General features: G+C 47.6%; 1 protein-coding gene across 1 annotated transcript in view; it reads left to right on the top strand.

The window, feature by feature from the left end:
• The first annotated feature begins 2064 nt into the window (after nucleotides 1–2064).
• The window catches only part of EXOSC5 (exosome component 5), a 40290-nt gene continuing 27377 nt past the window's right edge, over nucleotides 2065–14977 (top strand). The window contains exons 1-3 of the mRNA XM_083455934.1: nucleotides 2065–2238; nucleotides 4730–4843; nucleotides 9104–9225. Coding sequence (XP_083312060.1) covers nucleotides 2127–2238; nucleotides 4730–4843; nucleotides 9104–9225 — 348 coding nt within the window. The 5' untranslated portion in view covers nucleotides 2065–2126. The remainder of the gene's footprint in view (nucleotides 2239–4729; nucleotides 4844–9103; nucleotides 9226–14977) is intronic.

The raw sequence follows: 14977 nt of genomic DNA, 5'->3' as shown, positions 1-14977 counted from the left end.
GCCCAAGAATGGGTCGTGATTTTGTTGACGTATTTCAAACAATATCCTGACAGAAAAGTTGTAGAGCTGGGCAAGACGGAATAAAACAAAATAAAATTTTAAAAATGCCGTTTTTGAGGTGTCCCAGCGGGAAATGCCACGCGTCCGGGTTTTCCCGGACGAGTGGCCGCCCGCCGGTGTTACTCTGCGTCCGGGAAAATCCGGACCCGCAGCAGCCGCAGATCCTCAGACAGGAGGTGTTATGAATGTAATGAGTAATCATTTAATGTTTATTGGATGGATTTCCCCCCTAAATTGATTTTTGAATTCTGAATTTCTTGTTATTCACGTTTTATACTGTATTTTATGCTGTTTTTTTTTTGCATCAATTAAGTGTTTTAAATTTGTCCTTAGCCGCCCTGAGCCTGGGTTTTCTGAACCGGGAAGGGCAGGGTATAAATAAAAAATTATTATTATTTATTATTAATCATCGTCCTAACCATCCCGAGGGATGAGTCCTCCTCCCCTCCTCTGGATTTTTTCTCCCTCCCTCTGGGACCCTGTTCTGTCACTTTTACCTCGCACAACAACCCTGCGAGGTAGATTTAGGCAGAGAGGGAGAGGGAAATAAGTCGCCGGCCCCAAGTGACTTGGGGTGTGTATATGGAACCAAGTTGTGGGTGAACATATCAGACGACACAGCGATTCTTCAAACAGCTCTTGTTTATTCACAGGCCAGAACTGAACTAAACGGAAGGGTTCAGCCAGCCTGCTTATATAGAGCTCCACTGGAACGCAACAGTAACCATTTTCTGTAACTATCCAATCACTGATAGTTTCAACCCCTTATTTGCATATGTGGACCTGAGTGAAAACTACCGTATCTACAGTATCCCCCTGCTGGCCCAGGGTGAGAACTTCAGTACATAACAACCCCCGTTTTATCCTCGCAGCAAAAACTGTGGAGGAAATTATTCTGAGGGTCAACCCAGTCAGGGATGGACTGTGGCAATAGGCCTTTCTTGGCAAGTCTTAGGTTTGGCGCCCACACCTAAATATTTCTTATTTTCACAGTGATTCCTTTGGGTGCAATTGCTTTTTTATAGATATTTTCAGTCGGCACCTGCGTAAATACAGTGGTACCTCGGGTTAAGTACTTAATTCATTCCGGAGGTCCGTTCTTAACCTGAAACTGTTCTTAACCTGAAGCATCACTTTAGCTAATGGGGCCTCCTGCTGCCACCGGAGCACAATTTCTGTTCTCATCCTGAAGCAAATTTATTAACCTGAAGCATTATTTCTGGGTTAGCGGAGTCTGTAACCTGAAGCGTATGTAACCCAAGGTACCACTGTATAGGTTTATTATAATTATAATTATTATTTTGAGCCCCCTCTGCTCAGCGACCTGTGCAGAGGACACACCTGTACTGCCCTAAACTCAAAGAGCGGGCCTTCCCCCAATTTTATTTTTTAAAAATTTTATCTGGTTCTGTTCATGAATCGCTTCCCCGTCTCCAAGGGATAATAATAATAGAAAAATAAATAGTTTTATTGCACAGAAGGACAATAAGCACAAACGAAACGAAACTTAGGCTACCGTTTGTCAGTGACATTTGGAATAGCTAAAGCGGAACAAAATGTTAATTCGTTGCTGAACTGTTTATTTTATTTATTTGATTACAACAACCCTGTGAAGTAGCAATTTGTAAGGACATAGGGGGGAATGCTGGGAAATCAACCCCTCCCCTAAATTATTACACCCCCCCACTCATCCACACTCTGATTCCTAGGGGACACCCCAAGTTTTCCCCTTCCTGAACCATTATTTCTAATTCATGAATCTCTCTCTGCGTTTGTGTGTGTGAACTCTTAAAGCACATTTGAGGCACATCCTTTCCCTCAAAGGATTCTGGGCCTTGTAGTTTACCCCTCACACAGCTCCTATTCCCAGCATCCCTTAGCAAACTGCAGCACCCAGAATTCTTTGCGGGAAAGGCTGTGCTTTTTTTTGAATGTGCTTGAAAGACTTAAGAAGGTTTGGTGTGGCTTGTTGCTTTAAAAAGGAGGCGTCGGCTCCCGTAGCTCCGCCCCGTCAAACCCCGGATCCGGAAGCATCAAGGGGGAAACCACGTGGGTGGATCGGAGCGATGGAGACTGAACAGAAACGCTTCGATTCTGGGGATCTCCCTGCGCTGCGCCGGATCCTGTGTGAGCAGGGACTGCTGTCCCGTCCTGATGGATCTGCCTCCTGGATGCAGGGTCAGCCGTGGCTTCCTTTCCTCCACCCCCCCCCCTTCCTGCTCCTCCATCTCTGGGTTATATCCTCTTAACCAGCGCTATTGATACTCCGTAGGTGTGGGGTGCAGACGGGCGTTTCTCAGGTCTCCCCTTCCAAGCTTCTGAGAGCTTTTAAGGTTCTCTTTGCCTCGGGGTCTTTATTCCCTCGATATCGCCCTGTTGCTCCTACTGTTTGGGATGGGTGTCTGGTCTTTAGTCTCATATCTCCCAGGCTCCTTTCTTAGCCCGAGTACCAGATGCTTAATACTTAATACCCTTTGCTTTCCTAACCCCTCTCCAAAACAGAGCTTATAGATCATAGAACTGCAAAGTTGGAAGGGTCCCGAGGGTCATCTAGTCCAACCCCCTGCAATGCAGGAATCTCAGCTAAAACATCCATGGCAGATGGCCACCCAACCTCTGCTCCAGTGAAATAGAATCCAGAACCTCCCAAGGGAGTCCATTCTACTGAGCAACAACCCCTACTGTCAGAAAGCTTTTCCTGATACTTTGTCAGAATCGCCTTTATTGTAACTTGAATCCATTGGTTTGGGTCCTCCATAGCTGGAAAAAGAAGCTTGCTCCATACTCCATGCTGATTAAAATTGAGTGAGGGGAACCCCCGCTCTCCCCGCAAGTTAACCCTGCTTATGGTTAAATTACAAAGTTTGCTTCCCCATGGTTTGGTGGTAGACCACCAACTTGTATGGCTTAAAATGGGAATTAGGCACATTCAGGATGGATAGGTTATCGTTGGGACGTGGGTGGCGCTGTGGGTTAAACCACAGAGCCTAGGGCTTGCCAATCAGAAGGTCGGTGGTTCGAATCCCTGTGATGGGGTGAGCTCCCGTTGCTCGGTCCCTGCTCCTGCCAACCTAGCAGTTCGAAAGCACATCAAAGTGCAAGTAGATAAATAGGTACCGCTCCGGCGGGAAGGTAAACGGCGTTTCCGTGCGCTGCTCTGGTTTCACCAGAAGCGGCTTAGTCCTGCTGGCCACATGACCCGGAAGCTGTACGCCGGCTCCCTCGGCCAATAAAGCGAGATGAGCGCCGCAACCCCAGAGTCAGCCACGACTGGACCTAATGATCAGGGGTCCCTTTACCTTTAGGGTATCGCTGGCAGCTAGTCATGTTGGCCTTGTGCCTCTGTATGCAACTTGCCAGGGATCGCAAGTAGGAGAGCGCTGTTACTCCCATTTATTGCTTGCGGGATTCCCATGGGCATCTGTCCCTGGTGGCTGGTGCCCATTGAGAAGGATAGGGTGGAAGGCAGAGAACCCAGCAGTTAGGCGCTGCCAGAGCCAGTGACAAGCACAGCCAACTAAAGCTAGTTTGGCCCACATCCACGTCCTTAACTGAGTTCTGTAATGGCAATACCAAAACTAAGGGGGAGGATCAAGGGTCTTGAAACCAAGTCTTATGAGGAACGGTTGAGGGAGATGTTCAGCCTGGAAAAGAGGAGACCGAGAGGAGATAGGATAGCCATTTTCAAATATGTGAAGGCCTATCACTTGGAAGATGGAGCAAGCTTCCTTTCTCTTGCTCTGGACCATGGGGAGGCAAACTAAGGCCCGGGGGGGTCGGATCCAGCCCAATCACCTTCTAAATCCGGCCCACGGACGGTCCGGGAATCAGCATGTTTTTACATGAGTAGAATGTGCCCTTTTATTTAAAATGTATCTTTGGGTTATTTGTGGGGCCTGCCTGGTGTTTTTACATGAGTAGGATGTGTGCTTTTATTGAAAATGCATCTCTGGGTTATTTGTGGAGCATAGGAATTCATTCATTCCCACCCCCCCAAAATAGTCCGGCCCCCCTCCAAGATCTGAGGGACAGTGGATCGGCCCCCTGCTGAAAAAGTTTGCTGACCTTGTTCTGGACGGTAGGACCCAAACCAAATGGATTCAAGTTACAAGAAAGGAGATTTGGACGAAAAGTCATGAAGAACTTTCTGACAGTAAGAGCAGTTTGATAGTGGAGCAAACTCCCTTAGGAGGTGGTGGACTCTCCTTTCTTGGAGGAATTTAAGCAGAGGTTGGATCTGTCATGGGTGCTTACTAGTTGAGATTCCTCCATTGCAGGGGGTTGGGCTAGATGACCCTCTGGGGTCCCTTCTATGAAATTAGGAGGCAGTGCAACACCCGGAACTGCTTGTAAATAAGAAAGCAGGCTGGAGGGGGCTGGGTAAGGGCATAGCTGTCAACGTTTCCCATTTTTAAAGGGAAATTACCTTATTCTGAATAGGATTCCTTGCAAGAAAAGGGAAAAGTTGACAGCTATGGGTAAGGGCAGACTGCAGTTGCTGGGGCAGGGCCTCATTTGCTCATTTGTGCTGGGGGGGAAAAATAAACAGAATGGAAACGGCAACTTGTTTGGTTTAGAAAAAAGCTGTGACTGCTTCTTTTCCCTTCCCTCAGGGCAGCTTAGGAAATTAGGCCAAATTGTTCATGCCCCCTCCCCTGTTTTTCCCCAGGAGACACTTCAGTACTAGTTGGAGTGTACGGGCCAACTGAAGTCAAGGTCAGCAAAGAGATCTATGATAAAGCTACCCTGGAAGTGCTTCTGAGGCCCAAAGTGGGTCTACCAGGTGAGACGTATTGCAAACCGACTCATACATCCCCTTTGGGGAGTTGCTTTGACCCAGGTGCTTGCCCCTAGGATTTGTATAGTTGGGGCATGCAGGCCTACATGCTAACGTTGGTGTTCCTTTAAATGAATAGGTGTCGCATTCTCATACTGTATTTGCATGCTGTGATTTGGAAATTTCATTCATGGAGGTAGTTAAAAAGACAAAAGGAGGGGTCGAGTGAAGCGTTTGTGGGGGGCACAGGGCTATGTGGGCTCGCTGTCATATTGGCAGGCAGGCTAGTTGTTCCCTTGCACCAACTGCATGTTCAACGAGGGTGTGGAGAGACCCCCATGTTTATACCAACTCCATGCTAGGAGAGGTCCTCAGCCAATCTACTAAGGTGCTGCACGTTTGTATATTGGTATGCATGCTGAACTAATTTATTTGTGAAATGCATAGCCGGTGGGGTTTGTGGCCAGCAGGCGGAGCTAGTTTGCACAGCCCTGTGATGCCCCCCACCTCATCCCTGTTCACCTAAATCAGGCATAGGCAAACTCCGGCCCTCCAGATGTTTGGGACTACAATTCCCATCATCCCTAGTTAACAGGACCAGTGGTGGCCAGGGATGATGGGAATTGTAGTCCCAAACATCTGGAGGGCCGGAGTTTGCCTATGCCTGACCTAAATCTCCCATCATGTAAACCATCCTGGATCTGAGGACAAAGGTGGGATGGGATGGGAATTCAGTTAATCACTTTTTACTGGGTTGGCACTGGGAACCAGTGTCCAGAAGGGTGGACACAACCGATTACTCGCAGTGTCTGGGTGCAAGGTACAGTTAGCCGTATTTCTAACCCGTAAGACAGTTATAGGTGCTTGATTTCCCAGTTCTGCTGCTGAGGTCCTTCAGCAGAAGACGAAAGTGTTTACCTTCTGTATTCAACAAGCTGCAGTGAGCCTTGGGGGGTCATACACTCCTTCCTCCTCTCTCCTCTGGTGTGACCGCAAGGAAGAGATTAGAAACTTCTGATTTCACTTGATCACAATTTAGTGTGTCGCCTAAACCCTAAACTGTGGTTTGTTGTTGTTTAGTCGTGTCCGACTCTTCGTGCCCCATGGACCAGAGCACACCAGGCACTCCTGTCTTCCACTGCCTCCCGCAGTTTGGTCAAACTCATGCTGGTAGCTTCGAGAACACTGTCCAACCATCTCGTCCTCTGTGGTCCCCTTCTCCTAGTGCCCTCAGTCTTTCCCAACATCAGGGTCTTTTCCAGGGAGTCTTCTCTTCTCATGAGGTGGCCAAAGTCTTGGAGCCTCAGCTTCACGATCTGTCCTTCCAGTGAGCACCCAGGGCTGATTTCCTTCAGAATAGAGAGGTTGGATCTTCTTGCAGTCCATGGGACTCAAGAGTCTCCTCCAGCACCATAATTCAAAAGCATCCATTCTTCAGCGATCAAACTTCCTTATGGTCCAGCTCTCACTTCCATACATCACTACTATGGTTAAATGTCCACTATGGCTTGTTTAAAGAAGCTAGCTTCATAACACCTGCTTTGAAGATGGCACAGTTCAAACCCAACTCATCATCTGCATTAATGACAGCTTGTTGGTTCAGACCAGTGGTGGGTAATCAAAATGGAAGTTTTCTCCTTGTGGCCATGCCGGAAGGGTTTGGGGAATGCTTGGGGGAATGACTTGTTCTTGTCACAATAAACTATGCCTTAGTGTGGTGTCATTGAGTTAAAACTGCTCCGCGTGTCCCCTGAGTGGGACGCTCGACGTGTGTCACCTTTGTTAAATCTTTCATTATATCCATTTCCAAAATGTCTCTGCATGGCAGCGTTAGCAAGTGAAAACTCAAAACTCGTCCCCGTGTTGTTCTAATTTAAATTTAGCATGTGCTCTCACCATTCATCTCCTTCCCCCACCCCCAGGAACTAGCATAATCAAAAGGTGAGATGAGCTGTTATCTTCATAACCAACTGGGCCATCTGGTATCCTGCAGTGATACCATCTGGATATCTTGTTCACTCCACAGGGAGCTCACAAAAGAAAATTGCTGGCATCAGAGAAAAAAAAAAGAATTTCTCCCTTTTTTCCCCACCCGCTGAGACTTTCAGTGCATGTGAAACCTCCAGAGGGGGCTGGCTTTGCTGTGAATAATTAAATTAAGAAACAAAAGAATTTGTTTCCTTTTTGTGGAAACAGAAGAGCTTTTAAAAAAATTAAATCCTGCTGATCCTATTTGCAGACTTGATGGTATTCATGGTAAAAGAGGAAGAGAGGCATGTCTGGACATGTGTGTGCCTTGAGGTCCTGCGTACTTAAGGAGAGTAGCTTCTGATGTGCAAGACTTTGAGTTTCACAGAAATCTTTGTTGGGCATGAAAGGTTCTGTGGAACCTGAAAGCCTATATATAAGAAGCTACCTTATACAGAGTCACACCACTAGGTCCATCTAGCTCAGTGTTCTCTACATACTGACTGACATCTGCTCTCTCCAGGATTTCAGACAGACAGCCTCTCCCAGAAACTACCTGGAGATTGAACTGGGAACATTCTGAATGCAAAGCAGATACTCTGCCAACTAGCTGAGGTCCTTCCCATGCTCCTGACTTTACCTGAAACTATTCACCTTGCCAGCAAAGGTCCGTATAGTCAGAGTTATGGTTTTCCCAGTAGTGATGGATGGAAGTGAGAGCTAGACCATCAAGAAGGCTGATCGCCGAAGAATGGATGCTTTGAATTATGGTGCTGGCGGAGACTCTTGAGAGTCCCATGGACTGCAAGAAGATCAAACGCATCCATTCTTAAGGAAATCAGCCCTGAGTGGTCACTGGAAGGACAGATCCTGAAGCTGAGACTCCAATACTTTGGCCACCTCATGAGAAGAGAAGACTCCCTGGAAAAGACCCTGATGTTGGGAAAGATGGAGGGCACAAGGAGAAGGGGACGACAGAGGACGAGATGGTTGGACAGTGTTCTCGAAGATACCAGCATGAGTTTGACCAAACTGCAGGAGCAGTGGAAGACAGGAGTGCCTGGCGTGCTCTGGTCCACGGGGTCAAAAAGAGTCATAGAATCATAGAGTTGGAAGAGACCACAAGGGCCATCGAGTCCAACCCCCTGCCAAGCAGGAAACACCATCAGAGCACTCCTGACATATGGTTGTCAAGCCTCTGCTTAAAGACCTCCAAAGAAGGAGACTCCACCACACTCCTTGGCAGCAAATTCCACTGTCAAACAGCTCTTACTGTCAGGAAGTTCTTCTTAATGTTTAGGTAGAATCTTCTTTCTTGTAGTTTGGATCCATTGCTCCGTGTCCGCTTCTCTGGAGCAGCAGAAAACAACCTTTCTCCCTCCTCTATGACTAAACGACTAAACGGACATGACTAAACGACTAAGCAACAACAAAGCATCCAATAAAAAATAGAATTTTATCTGCGTATGTACCTGCCCTTTGGGATCAAGACAGCAGCCATTAATAGAATTGTGATGTGGGCGGCTGTTTCTTCAAGTGATTTGTGTCGTGCTGTAGGACCTGGGGTGGGGTGGGGAATTTCCTGGATTTAATCATTTCAGGTGACAGAATTCATGTCTCAACATTTGCAGGGCTGCTTCATACAGTGGCTAGTTAAAACTATGGGACTCACTCCCACAGGAGCCACCAATGTGGATATTTAAAAGTGGATTGGGGGAGAGGATTGGACATGGGAGATAACTCTTGTCAGTGACTACCAGCCATAATGACTGCGCTCTGGTTGCATAGTTGGAGGCAGTAATCCATCTGAGCGGTATTCTTTTATTGTAGAGCATTTAGGCAGGTCACCAGCACCTGCCAGCTGAAGGAAATCCTTCCCATTGCGTTCTGCTGAATGTATAAACCCCGCTTAAGTCTCCCTGTTGCTCAGGGCCAATATAAACCTTAAGGCACAGTAGAACATAGTGCTTTAGATTCCTAGCCCCATGGACGCTGGAGAATTTTCCGGCTTCCCTCAAAAATGGTGCATCATGGATAAATAGAACCTCCATTTGCAGTGGCAGTCTGCCGCCGAGGCCACATCAAAGTAAAAGGCCATCATTTTCCATACCCTGCTTCTGCGTTGCCTAGAAACATCCAGCAAGCTGCTGTTATGGAATTATATGACTATTGGTCTGATCCGACAAGGCAGCCCCGACGCTTGAGCCTCGGCAGTGTGACCTTTCAGAAGATGATTGCTTTGAGCCTCGTGTTTCTCTGTGGCTCACCTGCAGTGCTCTTTGCTTTCCTCCCGCCCAGGTGTCTATGAGAGAAGCCGAGAGCAGATGATCAAGAAGACGTGCGAGGCAGTGGTCCTGGGAACCCTTCATCCCCGTTCCTCTATTACGGTTGTGCTTCAGGTAGTCACAGATGCCGGCTCAGTATCCTTTCTGCGTATTATTATTATTATTATTATTATTATTATTATTACCTGCCCTTCACCCTGAGGTCCCAAGGACAGTGATAACAGCTAGATTGCTGGCTGGGATTCCCTTGAGATCACATGCAACCCCAGTTTTAAAACATCTGTACCAGTTGCCGGTTCGTTTCTAGGCCCAGTTCAAGTTGCTCATATTTTTGTTTAAAGCTGTAAATGACTCCGGTTCAAAACACCTGAAAAGCCACCTCCTTCCCTCTTAGGTGATGAGATCAACCATGGGTAGGCAAACTAAGGCCCGGGGGCAGGATCCGGCCCAATCACCTTCTAAATCCGGCCCGTGGACGGTCCGGGAATCAGCGTGTTTTTACACGAGTAGAATGTGTCCTTTTATTTAAAATGCACCTCTAGGTTATTTGTGGGGCCTGCCTGGTGTTTTCACATGAGTAGAATGTGTGCTTTTATTGAAAATGCATCTCTGGGTTATTTGTGGGGCATAGGAATTCATTCACACACACCCCGTCGAAATATAGCCTGGCCCCCCCACATGGTCTGAGGGACAGTGGACCAGCCCCCTGCTGAAAAAGTTTGCTGACCCCTGAGATTGACAGAGAGGGCCCTTCTGTTTGTTGGAGGGTGGCGCCCCTTACGTTGTGGAACTCCCACCCTGCGGAGGTGCATCTGACACCTTCATTACAATACAGCTTTCAGCAAATGCTGAAGACCCACCTCTTAGCTCTGACCTTTAACACGGAAGACACATGTTTTCAGGAGCCACCCTATATCTGTGATGGCAAGTCGCTTCCAACTGTTTTTAATGTTGTGTAATACTGTGCAGGATATTAATATTGTGTTGCAACTCACTTTGAGGCCTTAGACGGGCGATATAATAATAGTAAATGACCCTAACAATGGTAATTTAAAATACAACATTCAAAATGGTTTGAAGCAACCGAAAATTACCGGAATACGGTGGCTCCTACAAATACAGTGGTACCTTGTATTACATACGCTTCAGGTTACAGACTCCGCTAACCCAGAAATAGTACCTCGGGTTAAGAACTTTGCTTCAGGATGAGAACAGAAATCGTGCAGCAGCAGCGGAAGGCCCCATTAGCTAAAGTGGTACCTCAGGTTAAGAACAATTTCAGGTTAAAAACGGACCTCCGGAACGAATTAAGTTCTTAACCCGAGGTACCACTGTATAGACTTGCCTTCCCACTCCGAGGTGGCACTGTTTGGTTTGTGTGGCTACTGCGTGTTTTTAAATGGGCACAAAACACTTGGAAACCTTTGGCGAACAAGTCTAATCATAAGTAATAAAGCCATGGTAAGGAACATGGGGCTCTGGTGCATTGCTGCAGGTGAGAGTTTGCTGGAACCATCAAGGGTAAGCACACACACATGCGCACACACCTCTGCTCAGGCTCCCATCTGACGGCAATTAAAGGTAGACTTCGTACTGGGGCACCTTGTCAGATTGTTCTAGCAGTTACGGAGGTAATGAGTGCAAATTGCTGCGAGCGATCAGGAAGTCTTTATTGCTAAAGCGTCTGAGATACAGATGGCCTCAGATGCTGGATTGTTTTTCAATTGTGGGGGTAGACAAGCAGTTCCTGGGGAAGAAAGTCCCGAAGCCACGATTCCAGGGCAGTTGCCCTTCAGCAGAGACGTGCCAATATTGCACCTCTGAGTCCAACCGGGCCAAAGTTTCCTTGAACGTGCAGTTACTCTTTCTGAGACTATTCCCTTCTGTGAGGGCTGGGGGACGTGTGGGCCTCCGAATGTTGGACTCCCAACTTCCACCAGCCCTGCCAACAGTCAGAGATGATTGCCAACTGCACCACAATGTGATCTTTGATGGACTCTCCACCTTCTCCTTAGTCCTGTGTCTATAAAATATGGGTTCCCCTGAGGCCTTTCCCTGTGCAAGACCACCTCATCGGTTTGGGGAAAATGTCGTCTTCTGGTGTGTAGCATTCTGGCCAGCAGAAAGGTGGATGAGGCTTAGGGCAGGATCCAACCTCTGGCCTGCCTGAGGGGAAGGATTTTAAGGCAGTGGTAGGGACAGTGCTCCAGTAGTGATGTATGGAAGTGAGAGCTGGACCATAAAGAAGGCTGATCGCCGAAGAATTGACCCTTTTGAATTATGGTGCTGGAGGAGACTCTTGAGAGTCCCATGGACTGCAAGAAGATCAAACGCATCCATTCTTAAGGAAATCAGCCCTGAGTGCTCACTGGAAGGACAGATAGTGAAGCTGAGGCTCCAATACTTTGGCCACCTCATGAGAAGAGAAGACTCACTGGAAAAGACCCTGATGTTGGGAAAGATGGAGGGCACAAGAAGAAGGGGACGACAGAGGACAAGATGGTTAGACAGTGTTCTCAAAGCTACAAACATGAATCTGACCAAACTGCGGGTGGCAGTGGAAGACAGGAGTGCCTGGTGTGCTCTGGTCCATGGGGTCACGAAGAGTCGGACACGACTGAACGCCTAAACAACAACAAAGGGACAGTGCTGATTCTTTCAGCCACTCATACGTTGGAGGAAGCGTGAAGTGGTTTAAGTCCCGTGCTCCTTCTTAGAAGCATTTTTTCCTCTTGTGGAGGAGCCTACCTCTTCCCCGCTGTCTGAAAGGCCTTCACCAGATGTCCAACAACATCTGGAGGGCGTCAGGTTGGCGAAGGCAGCTTGCAAGGGCTCGCGCTGGTGAGGGAAATAAAAGCAAGCATGCAGATGTTAAGGCCAGCAGGTGGCAGAAGCCCTTAAAAAATAAAGTATTATTGAAACACGGCTGTTTTAGGCTATGCAGCTCAATTCTTAGGTAGCTCATTTCTCTGTGAAGGGCAGGCCAATTAACAATTCTGGGGCCAAAGGTTCCTTAGCATCCACAGATTCCTCTCCACTGACCTGCAGCCATATTTGTGCAAAATTCTGTAATGTCAACATCCTGGTCAGCAACTAATTTTGCAAGCATCCAACTTGAAAGCGGGTTGGTGGTGGCTGACGGAGCTCCCTCTTTCTCTCAAACTGCTGTATCCAAAGAAGAAAGAGATGATTTAGGAATGGGGGGGGATCCACCCTTCTCTTCCTTGGAAGCCCTTTTTGAAAATGGTTGGGGTGGACAGGGGTGGGGTGGGGGTTGCAGAGAGCTGTTCAGCTTGCTTGCATGCTCCCCTGTTCCTCTTCTTCTCCACCCGTCACATCCATCTACCCATTTTATGGATCAATTGGAGGAAGACTGAGAGTGAATAACGAAGAGGAGGGTGGTCAGATCTAGCCCAGGATTGCTGGTTGCTGATCCCTGATCACAGATGATGGGATTTTTTTGTGAGCAAAAGTAAATAAATATTATGATATTGCACATTCTACCGTACAATTACAAGTACAGTGGTACCTTGGGTTACATACGCTTCAGGTTACAGACTCCGCTAACCCAGAAATGTTACCTCGGGTTAAGAACTTTGCTTCAGGATGAGAACAGAAATCGTGCTCCAGCAGCGCAGCAGCAGCAGGAAGCCCCATTAGCTAAAGTAGTTCTTCAGGTTAAGAACAGTTTCAGGTTAAGAACGGTTAAGTACTTAACCCGAGGTACCACTGTAATCTTTTCCCCAGCTCAGTTTAAACAATAAACTATAGGTCATACGTCTCAGATGCCATTAACTTAAGTGGAGTCTCTGGTCGAGGTGGTTCCTTGTGCTAATCTACTGGCATAATCAGGATGGTGAATGTGGACAAAAACTGCAATTAAGCAGACAATGGAAGTCATAGGGGCCAGGCAGAAACGGGTTAAGGAAGGAATAGCTTCTCTGGGGCACATTAAATCGGTTGTCTTTGCTGGATGCATCTGCCAACTGGGTTTGTGGCTGCCACTGGTGTTCAGCCTAATAGCATTCCAGCCAACCCAGAGCCATTAATAAAAGCTTGAGGGAAGGAGAGAAATATTAGCTTCTGCCAGGTGTTCTGCGGAAAGGAGAAATGGGGCTGTTTTCTGGCTGATCGCAGCAATTCTTCTTGGGATGCAGGCATTCTGAATTAGGGAGCGAGTGTGGACTTTGGCCAAATGCAGGGACATCTTTCAATCCCCCCCCCCATCCAAAAATAAAAATAAAAATCCCTGTGGCATATATAACAGCATTTGCTTCAGCACCTTTTCCTGACAACTCCTGCCTCTCATCAGCAGGGCGCTTAATCGTCTTATACAGCTCAAACCTAGCCCATTTAAAAAATCTTGGATTTTAATTTTTGCAAAATCTTGTGACATCAATAGGATGCCCTTTCCTTACATAGTTACATTAAAAAAATTCCAAACGTCCAGAAAGTTCTGTTGGAAGTAGGTTAGGGAGGGAGTTGCTGAGATTTGGGGGCCTGTTCTCCCCACACACCCAAGTTTCATAATTTATATCCTGCCTTGAGAACCAGGAAGTCATCTCAGCTCTGCAGATAAGTAATCCTGATTAGTAAACCTATCCGGCTGCTTGCTGCTGTGTCAGATATTTGAGGGATATCTAGGATTCAGTCTAGGATTATCAGTTGCATCCGAGATATCAGTGTCCCGGGGCAGCTAGGCCACGGGGTCGTAATTGGCAGATTTCCACCCGTTTCCAAAGTGGCGCAGTTTATCTGTTTGTTTCTTCCGGTGACAAATGACAGCGCTGCCGTTTCTGACGGAGACTCAAATGTGGTGCGGGAGAGATTAACTCCGGGTGCCGCGGTGTTTTATCAAATCTGAATATACAGTGGCTCGGAGGGAATTAATGCAGTTTCGTTTGGAGAGCGGCACACTCTTTCATTTCACCCGCGCCGAGGTTGCCTTCCTGGCAGTGGTGGGGTGGAAAACATAATAATAATAATAATAATAATAATAATAATAATAATAATAATTAATAATACCACCTCAGTGTCCGGGCAGAATGATGGAGGTGGAGACGCTCCTTCAGGTATACTGGACCGAGGCTGTTTAGGGCTTTCAAGGTCAGCACCAACACTTTGAATTGTGCTTGAAAACGTACTGGGAGCCAATGTAGGTCTTTCAAGACCGGTGTTACGTGGTCTTGGCGGCCGCTCCCAGTCACCAGTCTAGCTGCCGCATTCTGGATTAGTTGTAGTTTCCGGGTCACCTTCAAAGGTAGCCCCACGTAGAGCGCATTGCAGTAGTCCAAGCGGGAGATAACCAGAGCATGCACCACTCTGGCGAGACAGTCTGCGGGCAGGTAGGGTCTCAGCCTGCGTACCAGGTGGAGCTGGGATACAGCTGCCCTGGACACAGAATTGACCTGTGCCTCCATGGACAGCTGTGAGTCCAGAATGACTCCCAGGCTGTGCACCTGGTCCTTCAGGGGCACAGTTACCCCATTCAGGACCAGGGAGTCTTCCACACCTGCCCGCCTCCTGTCCCCCAAAAACAGTACTTCTGTCTTGTCAGGATTCAACCTCAAAAACACAGAACCTTCTTCCCTGCAAACTTAATCAGGTTTCATTAATTAAGATTCCCCACTGGCTCTGTACCCTAACATTCGAGACGGAGGCTAATTTCCTCATCTTGTTGGCTTTGAGAAATCCCGTGAGGCAGGAGGGGAGCCCTGGGAAGCAGGACTTGTGAGGAAGGCTGACTTGCCCCGGGCCATCCTCCGGCGAAGATGGAAGTTGAGTAAAGCATAGAGATGTCTGATGCTCAGTCCTTGGGGTTGCAGTAACTCTGTAGCGTATCTCTGAGGTCTCCAGAGTCTTGCCAGAAACTGCTTGCCAGTCAAAA

The sequence above is a fragment of the Podarcis tiliguerta genome (assembly GCF_965153285.1).
Source record: "Podarcis tiliguerta genome assembly, chromosome: 8".
In the NCBI taxonomy this organism is placed as follows: domain Eukaryota; kingdom Metazoa; phylum Chordata; class Lepidosauria; order Squamata; family Lacertidae; genus Podarcis; species Podarcis tiliguerta.
The sequence above is the reverse complement of the archived record's forward strand: the minus strand, read 5'-3'. Positions and strand labels throughout refer to the sequence as shown.